Consider the following 13,368-nt stretch of genomic DNA (forward strand, 5'->3'; position numbering starts at 1 on the left):
ATTACTCAATGACATAAGCCCCCTCCCTCTTCCCCACTTCAGAATAAAATTCTGGCCTCCGATGACACTAGCCCAGAATTTGTGAAAGCAGCCACCCCAAGTACAGCAGCATCCAATCCACCAGTATGGTTTTTTCACAAGCTGTAAGTTTAGCAGTCTGAAAAAACAAGGTTCTGCAAACAGGAAGCTATTTACTTCAGCAAGAACATTATCAAATACTGTAGGTAAACCAAACATGTTTCATTCCATTTGAAGCAAACAGCAAAGAAAAGAAGGGACAATTGCCCGTGTATCTGATTTCTGTAGAACAGCTGGTAAAGACTATTTACTTACATATGTAATGCTTAGCCACAGAGTTAAAAACTGTGCCCACTTTATGGTCAGGTGATTTTTATTTTGCCTAATGATCAATCTCTCATGGAAGATGAAATACATTTAAATGAAAAAATCAGCATTTGCAGATTCCTTTCAATCCACCCCAATTCCCTTAACTTTAGGGAGCTAAAAACTTTACATCTGAGTTTCTCTTGACAATGACACATGTTTTCTTTAGAACTCTAAAGCATTTCAAGCACTTCTTTCAACATACGCTTATACTGTGGTCCAGCCTTGAGTCATCTGAAATGATTGTAAAGCATTAGAGTTGAAACTTGGAGATATCCAGAGCAATGTTTGATTTTTTAATGCCTGTTTTGTCTTCAAGGCGTAATGTAGAAAGCAGCATAAAAAATAAGAGCAAGAGGAGGAAATACCACTGTGTCCGGGAAAACAGCTATGACCTCATTAGAAAGCAATTCACATAAACAAACACTTGAGAAAAATTTCAAGTTTATGCAGCTCAAGCTGTTAGTTTAAAAACCTTCTCAAAAAGGAAAAGGGCCAACACAACTCAAAAGGCCTTTAATCCATTTGCTTCTGGCTTCACTGCTTTGACTGCAGCTTTCCAGATTTTTATTGATTCCCCCATACCCGAAGAGTAGAGATGAATTCCTGCCTCATTAGAAGTAGAAACGTCATCTCCCATTAATTATTGTCATTTTTAAATGTCCAAACAAGACTATGCAAGTAACTGCAAATCCTCTAGGGAAACAGTATGTTTTACTCTTACAATGAAAACCACTAGAATTTTGTAGAATTTTGCTATGTGTGTATTTTTACCATCCACCCTTGTGGTAAGTGTATATATCCAGACTAAACTATAGACCTAAGCCTATGCATCCAGCTACAAGACAAGGATTACTTTTGTTAGAACAACCTGTAAGACTCCAGTCTTCAGACTGAGTCAAGGCAAACAAGAACTAAAATCAAGAACTCTAGCTTTAGATACTCCAGGTGGAAGCCTGAATGAGCAACACACAGTGAAATTATAATAATGCATTTCTTCCACCACAATATGCTGAAAGATCTTTCAGTTCCCCCTTTTTTCTTGTTGATTTTTTTTTAGTGCCAATGTTATTTCCTTATTGAGGTAAATATGACAGTCACCAAGGGATAAAAGAACATAAAGCTAACATTAAATAAACACATATTTTCCTAAATTCATTAATTCATTGTTCTGCCAAAAAAGAGAAAACTGCAGGTATGACTCTTCAAGCTCAAGTGTGTCACAAAGGAATTCAAATTGCCAAAACCTCATAGCACAAAGCAGTTAAACATATCTGAGACTCCAAATCTTGTTTGTGATGCAGACTACCACAACAAAGCAATGGGCATGAGACACAGGCCATGGCTTTGTGAACATAAATTCAATGTCTGCAAGCTCTCAGATAACCCAGTAATACAAGATCGATCCAGCCCAAGCACTGACACACAACTGCCCATCCGTGAAAGAAACTAGGACAGAGGGGATGGTCCCTAGAAAGATATAGAGTTTTTTCTGGCAGTGGAAGAACAAATGACATCTCTGCTTCTATATAAAGTCAAGCATGACTACAACTGACTCGATTTGGCATTAAAGTTCCTGCCACAGAGTTGAAAGAAAAATAGTTCCGACACAAATTTTGCTCTACATGGCCACAGCCTTTTTGTTCTGGGGGTGAGAGCCCAAAAAGGTGGCACTAAACCCCACAGCCTCACACTCCACAGTGATAATTTCTTAAACTTTTATCACCAATCTGAACTGCAAAGGGACACAATCTGTTTTATCAAATTAGTTTTCAATGGTATTTTACCTCCTACACATAAATCTAATGAAATACGTATTAGTTTTATGGGCTGAACTACTCCAAAGTAAAAAATCTGTTATTGAGATTTCTGTAGTTTCCTAATACTTATGGTTTTCTTTAATTAGCGTCCTGGAACAGCTCAGAAACACATGCAAGTCTGGAAAACCATTCCTTGTGAGGCAGCAGTTCTGCACACGGTCACACCAAGCACGTGAAATGCCTCAGGGCATCAGCCTCTGTAGGCAAGTTTGGGCATTTTCTTCTGTAGTATCTGAAATTCCAGCTCTCCCAAACCGGAAGCAAGATTCAAAACAATTTTCTGTTGTTTAAAGGATTAAAAGGTTCACGATTCCAGGACTTCAAATGTTCCTTCAGTATAAAGAAGTATTTGTACCAGAGCCTTGGAAGGAACTTGAGTAAGTGCTGTGAACTTTCTATTAAATGAAAGGGAAGGAAACAGATAAATTTGAATCCTGTGTCTGTATAAACAAAATACAGAAAAGCTTTCCATTTTTCAAAAGCTGAGCTGATAGAGCTTGAAAAAAGAGAAGGTTACTTGTCATTGGAATTGGCCCACAACAATGTTATAAGGCAACTGTATGCTATTGCTTCCTTGCCAGCATATAAAAACAAGTTAGATAGAAAAAAACTATATGGATTCTTACCCTTCAGGTTGCATTGCTTGGTTTCCCTAAGCAGCATATTCCTTATTACTGCACCATATTATATTGCAGCATATTCCCTATTAACACAATTACAGAACTGTTCTAAAAAGTCCTTTGGTTGTGCATATTCTAAAAAGGTCATCCAGAAACAGAGAAACTAGAATGAAAATAAAATGGAAACTATTATTTGTAAATGAATGCATTTATTTATACAATTACTTAAAAATATTTTCAGAGCTTAAAGGAATGAAATACTATTTAGTGGCAACTGCAATACGTAAAAGAAATTAAAAGATACCTGGGATGCTGAGAAAACCTAAATTCAGCTCTACCTGATACATCTGTATCTTAATATTTTCTTTAAAACCACCAGTAATGGAGGAAATGCAACCTACCTATTAAACAATTCCACAGCTTTATCTACTGTAACACAGCAAAAATCATGGAAGGGGTAATTCAGGTTACACAGAAACAACAAACAAATAGAAAGGAAGTTTCCCCTAAGCTTCATTACATTCCTCATCTTTGAGGTCTCATGTTCTACAGTTTTTTCCATCCTCGAGTATACAGATTTCTTGCTAAGAGGAGTCATCCTCAGGACACCACAGGTTGTCCCTGCCTACATCCTCTCTTACAAATAGAATGTACACCTTTCTTTCAGTTTTAATTTTTCTCCATCAGGTCATGTTTTTAAGTGTTTGATTGTTTCTGTGACTTTCTACAAGGCTATCCTCCTTCTTTCTCTTAATATCTTGTAAAAATTAAGCAGTGCTGCTTTTTAACATCCCACGGTCCTATTACAGGAAAATACCAGGACAACAAAGGAGGACCTGGGGCCACAGAGGGTGGTGGCTGTGCTCTAAAAGAGTGGCAGATTTTCTTGATGAAATTGCCAAACAATCCTTGGAAGCATGACATGTTCTTCATAACAGAGGAATGTGTTTAAATCCCAGTGGTCTCTGTCAGTCCATCACAGGAGAAAATACATGTTGTGATCAGGTTAGCCATAGACATGTTAATAGAGCACAGACACCTGAAACAGTACCACTAATAGGTACTGGCACAGCCCACCATGCATTGCCAGGACATTTGTGAGAAGCCTCTAGTGTATGAGAGAAGTTAAAAATTGCCGGGGGGAGGAAAAAAAATCTCCAAACTTGTAACACAAGGCTGTGGTCTGGCATTCTAACAGGTCTAGCCATGTCTTCCATGCTTTGAGAAAAATACTGAATTCTAACCTTGTCTTCCAAAGTACTGGCAACTTCGTCCAAGTTTAAAAATCCAGCAGTATTTGAGCCAGAACATTACTGAAGATATTAGTCTACCAAGACAATTCACTTTGGCAAAAAAACATTACTATTTCACCAAAGTAAACACTAGAAGTGCATACTTTTTAAAAAAACTTTTAAACCCAGGCAGAATTGCACCATTTGACATCTAATCTTTTTGTATATGCTATATAATTTCACAGAATCTATACAGCATCTTGTGTTTCATTAACCAACAATAAATAAGTGATATAGATTTTGTCCTTTTTTATTAAAAAAAATAATTTGTTTTTAAAACTCAGTCTCTACTTCCCATTGAAAAACTCTCCTGCTCCTAGTGAACCACTCTACAGCTCTGAGTCTGGTTTCACATCCAGCTGTGGTCCTGACAATTCCTACCTCATCTTTTTTATCTATTTACCTACAGACCATTTTTTACCAGGAATTTTGGGTTGCCCAGCCTTCAGTTTTCTATGTTTTCCTTTCCCCTCTTGTTTTAAATGTGACTGGCAGTGACTTGCACTGTTTCACACACTTTTCCCAATTTGAATAGGGCAAGTATAATACAGGTTCAGAGGATCTAAAACTTTTGACTTGGTTTGGCAGACTCACCAACTTTTTCATTATACTAGACCAAATTCTCATCCAGCTATGACTGGTGATTAGCCATGATTTTCAAGTACCTTTCAGATGTTCTGACTGAACTAAAAACAATAAACCCCAAAACCAAACCTCAGCCCACAACAACTAAATCCCTCTACCTTTTTGGTATCAGAGTATCCTCCTTTAATGTTAACCTTATTACGTACCAAAAAATTTGTTATCTTTTTCATCTCACAAAATGAATTTTTCATTTAATTTTTTAAGCAGCTGACTATTTGAAGTCCACCACAAAAATCTGTGGTTTTGGATGGCCAAAGAGAAATATGCAGTACTCTTCAATTAGTATTAGGGCTGTGTAGTTCTCTGCTCCGAGACAGACTGTTAGCTTGGTCAAATCCTTATTTCTTTAGAGCACACATGAAAGTGCAATAAAGACTGCCAAAATTAATGCAATAAATAATGGGAACTCCATGGTAGATGGTGTCTGTGAGGTACTTCACTTGGACTTCATTCCTCCTTCTAAGGTGAATATTTTCCTTGCTGACCCTATATTCCCCATCAAATCCTTTCAGTACTCATTGATGCTGCCTTTAGAAACAGGCCATTCTTATTTCCTTTCAGAAATAGTGGAATGACCTTTATCCTTTTCTGCACCATGAGATTAATAATGGATCTGCAACTGCTGTGAGGAGCAAATGCACCAACAGGTGACAAGAAGTGTGATTAAAGAGGATTTTTAATCTCTCCTCTAATGCAGTACCACTGTATAGAGATGCAAGTGTGAAAATAGCCAGAAGGCACAGAGTAAAAATAAATGTCTTCTTTATGTCAGTTTATCTTCTCAAATGAGGAAAAAGAAATCACAGAAACGGTTATAAAAATACTGATTATGAGTCACATCAAGTGGTCTTACTTATGTAGGTGATCACTTCTGTACCACCATGGAATTGTCAGTACAGCCTAAACCAACAGAATAGAAAGGGTCAAAGTCTTAAGTCCTGGGGAAGGTGTGATTTCTTCTTCCCAAGATCAATGCCAGTTATTTTCATGCATCCATCAGGTAGTCCCACTTTCAATGGATAGGGCAACGAAAGTCCACACTTCAACCCCCAGGGACAATGGATTGGGACTCCACAGCCATCCTCGGCAGAGCTGGATTCTAAAATCACAGCTCACACACAGCTATGGCAGAAAGCAGTGTGGTCCCCTTGACCTTGAACCATGCTGACACATTGATGAGGACCACTCACACACATAGTGTATCCTATTTCACAAACCAATCAACAATATTTTTTGAAGTAGCAGTTGTTTTCAAGGAAACTTACTGAGAAGTGAAAGCTCTGACTGACAGAAGGCAGCAGCTGCAGGATGCCTGGTAATTGCTCTCTCAAATTTCTAAGGCAAAGCTCACAATCAGTATGTGCTTTAAATGCAACTTACGTTCAAGAGATCTATGCATCAATACCTAATTAGAGAACAGGCAAGTTTGGATACTCACTCTTGTTTCCAAGCACTTGAACTCTTGCTGCACATGCAGCTTTTAATCTCTTTAGACTCACTTGTTGATGTTTGTAATGTAATGCCGAATCAATTTTCTTTCCTTACAAGCTCCCCCATGAGTAAAAGCAGAACACCAGGATTAGCAGAAGTCCTGGTAAATAATATATTTTGTACGGATCAGAAGGAACTAGCTTCTGTAAAATACAGGATTTTTTGGAAGATTACATATCTTGGGAATCTCTCACTCAATTCTCCCCAAATAAGTATCACATACTGTCTAGTATTCTCTAGATGAAAAGCAGTTTTCAGGTAAGTGCAAGTGGGGAAATTTCACGGCATAGTCTGCCTTTGAACAAAGCAATACTGACTCTCACTCCCTGAAACAGGGCAGTAGAACCACACAACAGACAAAACCTCTTTGTTCAGTTTCATACAGTAAGATGAAATAATTTGCTATAGATTTCCCATGTTGCCTTATTTCCTTTATATCGACTACACACTTCTCAGAAACGAGTACATTTGACTATGGATGTAGTCTTGTCTTCTCTGAAAACTTTACTACTGAACAGCACTGTGCAAATCTCTGATTCCCATATGCAATAAGCGGTGATGTATTCAGTTGCATCAGTTATACCTCTAGTGATACTGTTTTATGGTAGCCAGAGATTTAAATTTAGAAATTCATACTTCTGTCTCCTTCAGGCTAGAATTGTGTTACATGCACGAACTAGGGCTTGCACTGATGGTCATCAAGAACATAAGACTAGGAGAAACAGCCAGCCACCCATCTAAGCACAGATGACTGACAAAATCATATCACTATTGCATTTTAAATCACTGCCAACAGTTTACATAGAGTTGCAAGGTTTAAGTTAAAAATTAAACAGTAAATACCTTTCTCCTGACAAGGAAAAAGGAGCAAAAAGAAATAACAATGTTGCAGCCATCATTGTTGTCTGAGCCCTCATTTTCACATCCAAGGACCAGGCAGGGTATGCTCAGGGATGGCTCAAATACCCTAGATAAATCAGGACAAAGGAATTGGATCGTGTCAAAGCAGAACTTTGGATTCCTTCCTACCACCATTTAACAACACAGAATGATTTTCCTTACAAAGATGCTTCCTTTCAAAATGAAGGAATCAATGCATTCCTTAAAATTGACCTTTTCAATTGACTGACCTTTGGAAAAAGAATCACATTGTAATGACTGTAAGCATTAACTGTAATAGTGAAAAGTTTTAAATATAGCAGTGCTTTAAAAAGCACAACTTTATTGCTCTAGTTGTGTAACAGTTTTGTGCAAAATACTCTGATATCTGCATACATTCATGATGTTTAAAATATCACACAGAACTATTTAACTATTGTAATTTATCTGCAATGTAGTTTTTTTCTTCTCACCAACAAGAAAGTTGTTCTCAGGACTTTATAATTATTTTTCTTTTGGTATAAAAAAAAACCCCAAAAAGTTTGACCTATGCAAAGATTGGACAGTTACAGACAATATCTGCTTAACAAAAAGCTCCAATTAAATGAAAGGATCATTTTCCAAGCAGGAATAAATCTTATTTTGGTGATTTATAATGTCTTTATAATTATAGAATAAACTATGAGAAGCAGCAGATTGCATATGATGTCAAACATATGGACACACCCAATATAAATCTGAAGCTGGAAAACAAAGACTAGTGTATTGACTTAATGCAGTATTTATGATCAAATAACACCACCATTACAAACTGCAAAAGAAGTAATTACTGCAGAAGTTTATTTTGCCACAGATTAAGATGCTTTTCTTAGACAGACCAACCAAAAGCTAGTTTGAGGCAGTGTGTATCAGTAACAAAGATAATCACACAAAATCTACATATATATTGTAGAGCTTCTACATAGTTTTATATTAAATCCAGGGAAAACCATGCAAAAGAAAAACTGATTTTTCTCCAAACTGCTGACAAACAACAAAAAGAACATACTGTAGAGTCTCTCCATGACATGAATTTTGCAGCTATTATTAACTACCCCCTCAACATTGGCCACTGTTATTCTACAGCTACAGCAGATCTTCCCACACAGTAAAGCCAACCTACCCATTCTGTGAACATGTAATTCTTCATCTATCACATTAGCACAAAATTGCAATAAATATTGCAGAAGTCTGGCCTGCTTTAACACTCTGACCATCATGAGGGTTACCTAAACATGAAAATTGGATTTTTTTCAGCCTACATACAGTAATTTGTAATAGATATTCTTATTTTAAGGTAATGATGATCAGTATTCTTCCTGACTGCTCCCACCCCCCGCCCATTGCCGAAGGAATTATTTAATTCTTTTAATTATTTAATTCAATAGATGTTACAATAGCAGGAAAACCACACTAATGCGAGTATGCACATTTCTTTTTTATTTCATCCTCTTGCTTCTTTTCAGAGGTTTCCAAACACAGAAATAACTAACGAAACTTGTTGGTAATGCTGATTATACAACTTCCCCACTTACCATCGATAAACTCATTAAATTGCATTTGATTAAAACACATACTTTAAAAAGGCATCTAATCCTCATTGGAAAGGATGAAGATAAGGAATTCAGCATCCTCCCAGCAGTTTGTGCCAACAGCTAGCCACCCTCACTGCTGAGAACAGCTTGTCCCAGATCTTACAGATTTTACTCTTCTTGCTTTGAAGGCATTTTGTTTTAATGAAGCAAAGACATTGATCTAAGCCTATCACTGTAAGATATTTTCTCCATCTGTTACTGATACCAATTCTATCTCTTCTGCACTTGTTAGTATTTCAAAATAATGTAAAAAAACCAGAACTGGATATTGAATTCAACTACAGTTTCACTGAGAACCTTCCCCCCTCCTCTTCATTTTAAACTGACAAAAGTAATGGTAGGGATTTATTACACACATACACACATACCAGTAAACATGCATCTAGAAGTTCTTGTCAGAATTAGTTTTCTAGGAATTTAGAAGCTGTAGAGGGCTTATTTGTAGTAGTTGTCCCTGAAAAAAAACCCCACCTAAACATGCTAAAATGCATTTGAAAAAACCCCAAATTATAAAGCAATGCAGATCATGGTCTATGACTAGTCTGTCTTCTCTACCACATATATGCCACACAATACAAATGTCACACACTCATGAGTAATTTCACAATTGCTCAGAGATTGTTATTAAAAATATTGATCATCTTCAGGTTTATAACTATTTCTTCTTTCCAAAATGAAGCATCATTAATAATTGCACCTGGAAGTTTGCTTGAAGCGCTTTAAAATCACATCATACAGCATTAGTTTATAAGATTTGATTGTACCATTAAGTAACATGACAAATGTGATTTTCTAGAAAAAGTATTTAACTTTCCTGACCAGTTTTCTCAGGACTATTTTCTTTTTTTAAAGAGGAACTTATTAAAGTTAATTTTGATACCGGCCTGGAATATATTAAAAATTATTTTTAAGGACATATATAAGACAAACCTAAAAACCTTAATTTTTCTCCAATCTGCCCTTTCTGCTGCCCTCTGTAGTGCCACCTTCCATTCAAAAACTCCTATTTCTTCTTCCAATTTACTCTGTATTTATAGGCTACTAAAGGATAGAAAGAGAGGTAAAAAGGAATCTTGATCCAAAAGCAGCTTGGATCTTTGGAGTGAGCTACAGTGCATAATAAGGGAGTGATGCCCAGGGCAACAGTGCTTAAGACAGTCCAAACTCACTGTTACCAATGAAAAATTAATCTAAATTCTACTTGGAAACTTGGAAACAGGACATGAAGACGCCACAAAAAAAAGGTGGGTAACTTAAACAGCTCCATCTCACGCCTGCTACACTGTATATGTACTGCAACAGTTTTGTCAGCAGCATCCACAAATCCTGCTACATACACATAAATACAAATAGGCTGAAGAGAAGCCCTTAGCATGGTGGTTTCTATCTTTGAGACAGCCCATCAGAAATTGGCTCTCTATTTCTTGCTCTAACTACTGAAGTAAATACTGAATTAAACTTTGCATTGAGGCATCTCACACAGGTAAATCAGATTCAGAAATGATACTTTAACAGAATGAAACAAATATGAAACAAAGAAAGATGAGTAATACTTCAGTGTACATAAACAAAAAGTAGATAAGTTGCATTTATATAATCCTACCCAAATAGTGAAAAAATTACTCTAAAAGCTAAGGAATCTGTGACTCTTCATGATAGAAATTCTTTTATTCATATGGGAAAACGTAATTTTTACATATAATATTCCATTATATGTACTATTATTTTTCAATCAGCATTTGTGTATTTAAAATATTGTTATATGTAAATAACACAGACCTTCTCCTGGAGAAATCTCTCTCTCTCTCTCTGTTTGCAATGATAATTGTAAAATAAAGGCTTAAATTTGCTACACATACCACTAAACAAGATGAAATATCGCTGGATAAATATTAATTAATAAATACTGCAACAGCTTGTAATTTTTAATGGTCAGAAATTATTATGCAATCCCTCAAGAGTATTTTCCCCCTTACCAACAGTCAAATATAATTTCTTCACAATTCACCATATACACAGCATATATATACAGCTCTACATATAGAACAGTCCTCAGATAAGAGTCACTGGCTTGAAAAATTTAGGTTTTAAAGTATTTTCTAAACATTTAGATTGGGAAGCAAACAATGATAATAAATATATTCCTGCACTGTGTTATAATTTCTAAAGGTTGTACACCTGCGTTAAAAATTACTTTGCATTTGATTCTTAAAGCAAACCCCATAGTCTAAACAGCATGGCTTCAATTAGAGTGCTGCCACAAGCAGCTGTGATGGTTAACAAAAATTTCACTTCTAGAAGGCCTCTAGTGTTTGCTACTGGCAAAAGACTATATGAAAGACATGCAGTGAGGGAGTCTTGCTAAAACTGTAATTCCCTGAGTCAGAGAGAAAAGTGCTTCAGAAACTAAAGCAGCGTGACAACTTCAAAATGACAGTTTCCCATGTCAGTATCTTCACCTAAACTTCCACTTCCTTCTTACTGAATGAATTCAAGAAAATTAGTTCTCTTAGATCTTGACAACATAATAAGAAATAACCAAATGCCCAGCATCCCCCAGAGAGACAAAAACCCCTCCTGTTCAGGTGCAAGAGCAAGTTTCACGTACCGTTGACACATTCAAAGACATCACAGCACTTGCCAGGCGTCCCATCTCCCCGCGAGACTATCTGGGGCACGGAGCCTGCCTCACACATGGGGAATCCACAGAGACCCGTGAGACACTCGCACCTGGAACCAAAGAACAGCAAGGAAAACCCTGTAAATAAAGGAAACCACGTGCACAAGGTGAAAGAATAGGCAAGAGAAAAACAGAAAGTCAGAGCACGAGGTACAGCTTTGGCATGTTCATGTCTTAGAATCATCTTTCATTAACTCAATAACCAAGACATTTTATGAACTCAAAGGGCTCCTTTTAACCATCCAAACTCTGTTGGCTGCCAAGCAAACAAAAGAGTGGTAGTGTGCAACACCAATGGTGCTCTTCTGCTCTGTGTAAAAATTTGAAAACTGTAATAACTGTGTTCTCCAGACTTGCAAAATAAAGCTTCTCCTCCAATTCTGTCTTGAATAATCAAAATTGATGAAACACTAGTAACAGAAATTGCACTCACTCATCAGAAGGGTGTTCTCTCATTAGGAAACCACATTATATCCAGTGTAATCTTGGGAAAAATTAAAGAGAAAGTAAGACTGGAATCATTAAATCTAAGCTGAAGGAAAATAATTGGAAGTTCTCCTTTCGTGTTGATGGTGCTGCAGAGGGTGAAACCAATTACATGTGACGCCAAATAATGTAGGAAGCTAGGTATATTAAACACTGTGGTTAGTTTTGGATCATTCTAAAAGACTACTTTTTCCATGTAAATATTTATTTGTTTATTTAAGAAAACAGCCTAATGAACTGGGAGATATAAAATGTGGAGAAACAATAGTCATGTTTGCTTCCAGATTCTTTGCTTTATGATTAATGTAACAGTTTAAAAGTCAAACACTTAAGACTTTTGATAAGTTTACATTTAACAGAGTTCTTGCCCTGAACAATGGGCACATTTTAGGGATAAGCAGCAATCATTCTATACTAGAAGATCCTGTAATTATGAGTTAGAGAAATAAGAACTCTACTTGTCAATAACCATTTCAAATATTTTAAGTATCCCAAGATAATCCCCACATTAAACAACAAAAAGCAGCATCAGCCTTTACTGCATTTGCTTATTATTTATGCTCAAAAAGCAAGAAGTTTGGTTCTCTTCTGCCATGCACGTCTCTTTAATTGCCCAACAGCCATTTCATTCTCAGATCAGTATTCAGTGAATGAGGAAGAACCACCTCTCAACAGACAGGATTTTCATATCTCTCCTTTAACCTCATCAGTGTTAGATAAAATTGTTATATTCTCCAGTGTAAGGTATTACTCAAAATGAAGTTTGCAAGATGTACAAGTAAAGTCAAGCTATCTCACAGAACCTTTATTAAACTATTTGAAAAGGATTCTTACAATACTGCATTACAGAAGCATACAACTGTAAAGAGATAAAGTCAGTTTCACAAATAATGCTAAATACAGCAAGATAACTTTATGTACACATATATGCTACAGTATAGCAACAGCTTTAAAGCAGGCATTTGAAGGTTTGGTGGAGTTTTTTTTGTTGGTTTGCTTTGCTTTGCTTGGGGTTTTTTTGTTTGGTTGGGTTTTTTTGTTTGTTTGTTTTTTAATAATACTATGCTTCCCACAAAAGTAAAGGACAATGGATTAAACAAAAAAGGAAGAGTACAAAAATCAAAGTTTTATTTATCACACCTTTGCTTGTGACATTTTCTTCTCAACTTATTTGTAAATACAAAGACAGAGGGAACCTAATTATTTTCTTTACCATGTGCTGTTTGCCATCACAGAAGATGGCAAACAGAAGGTAGAAAAAGCATTATGGCTTTTAAGCAGTTTTTCTTTAAGATGGCTGTAAATAATTGTACAGAATTACTAATATCTCTCACTTTTGCTGTCCCAAATAGTACAGGAAGATGGGGGGGGGGGGGGGGGGGGAGAAAAAAGATGATGTCTAGTAATCAACAAAAAAGAAAAATTAGCACTGTCAGA

General features: G+C 36.4%; 1 protein-coding gene across 3 annotated transcripts in view; it reads right to left on the minus strand.

The window, feature by feature from the left end:
• CRIM1 (cysteine rich transmembrane BMP regulator 1) overlaps positions 1-13,368 on the minus strand; it is a 175,866-nt gene that overhangs the window by 58,015 nt on the left and 104,483 nt on the right. For all 3 annotated transcript variants that reach the window (XM_041404140.1, XM_041404143.1, XM_041404142.1), the window contains one exon: positions 11,374-11,495. In XM_041404140.1, coding sequence (XP_041260074.1) covers positions 11,374-11,495 — 122 coding nt within the window. The remainder of the gene's footprint in view (positions 1-11,373; positions 11,496-13,368) is intronic.

This window comes from Onychostruthus taczanowskii, unplaced genomic scaffold (assembly GCF_017590055.1).
Source record: "Onychostruthus taczanowskii isolate IOZ18803 unplaced genomic scaffold, ASM1759005v1 scaffold21, whole genome shotgun sequence".
Taxonomy (NCBI): Eukaryota; Metazoa; Chordata; class Aves; order Passeriformes; family Passeridae; genus Onychostruthus; species Onychostruthus taczanowskii.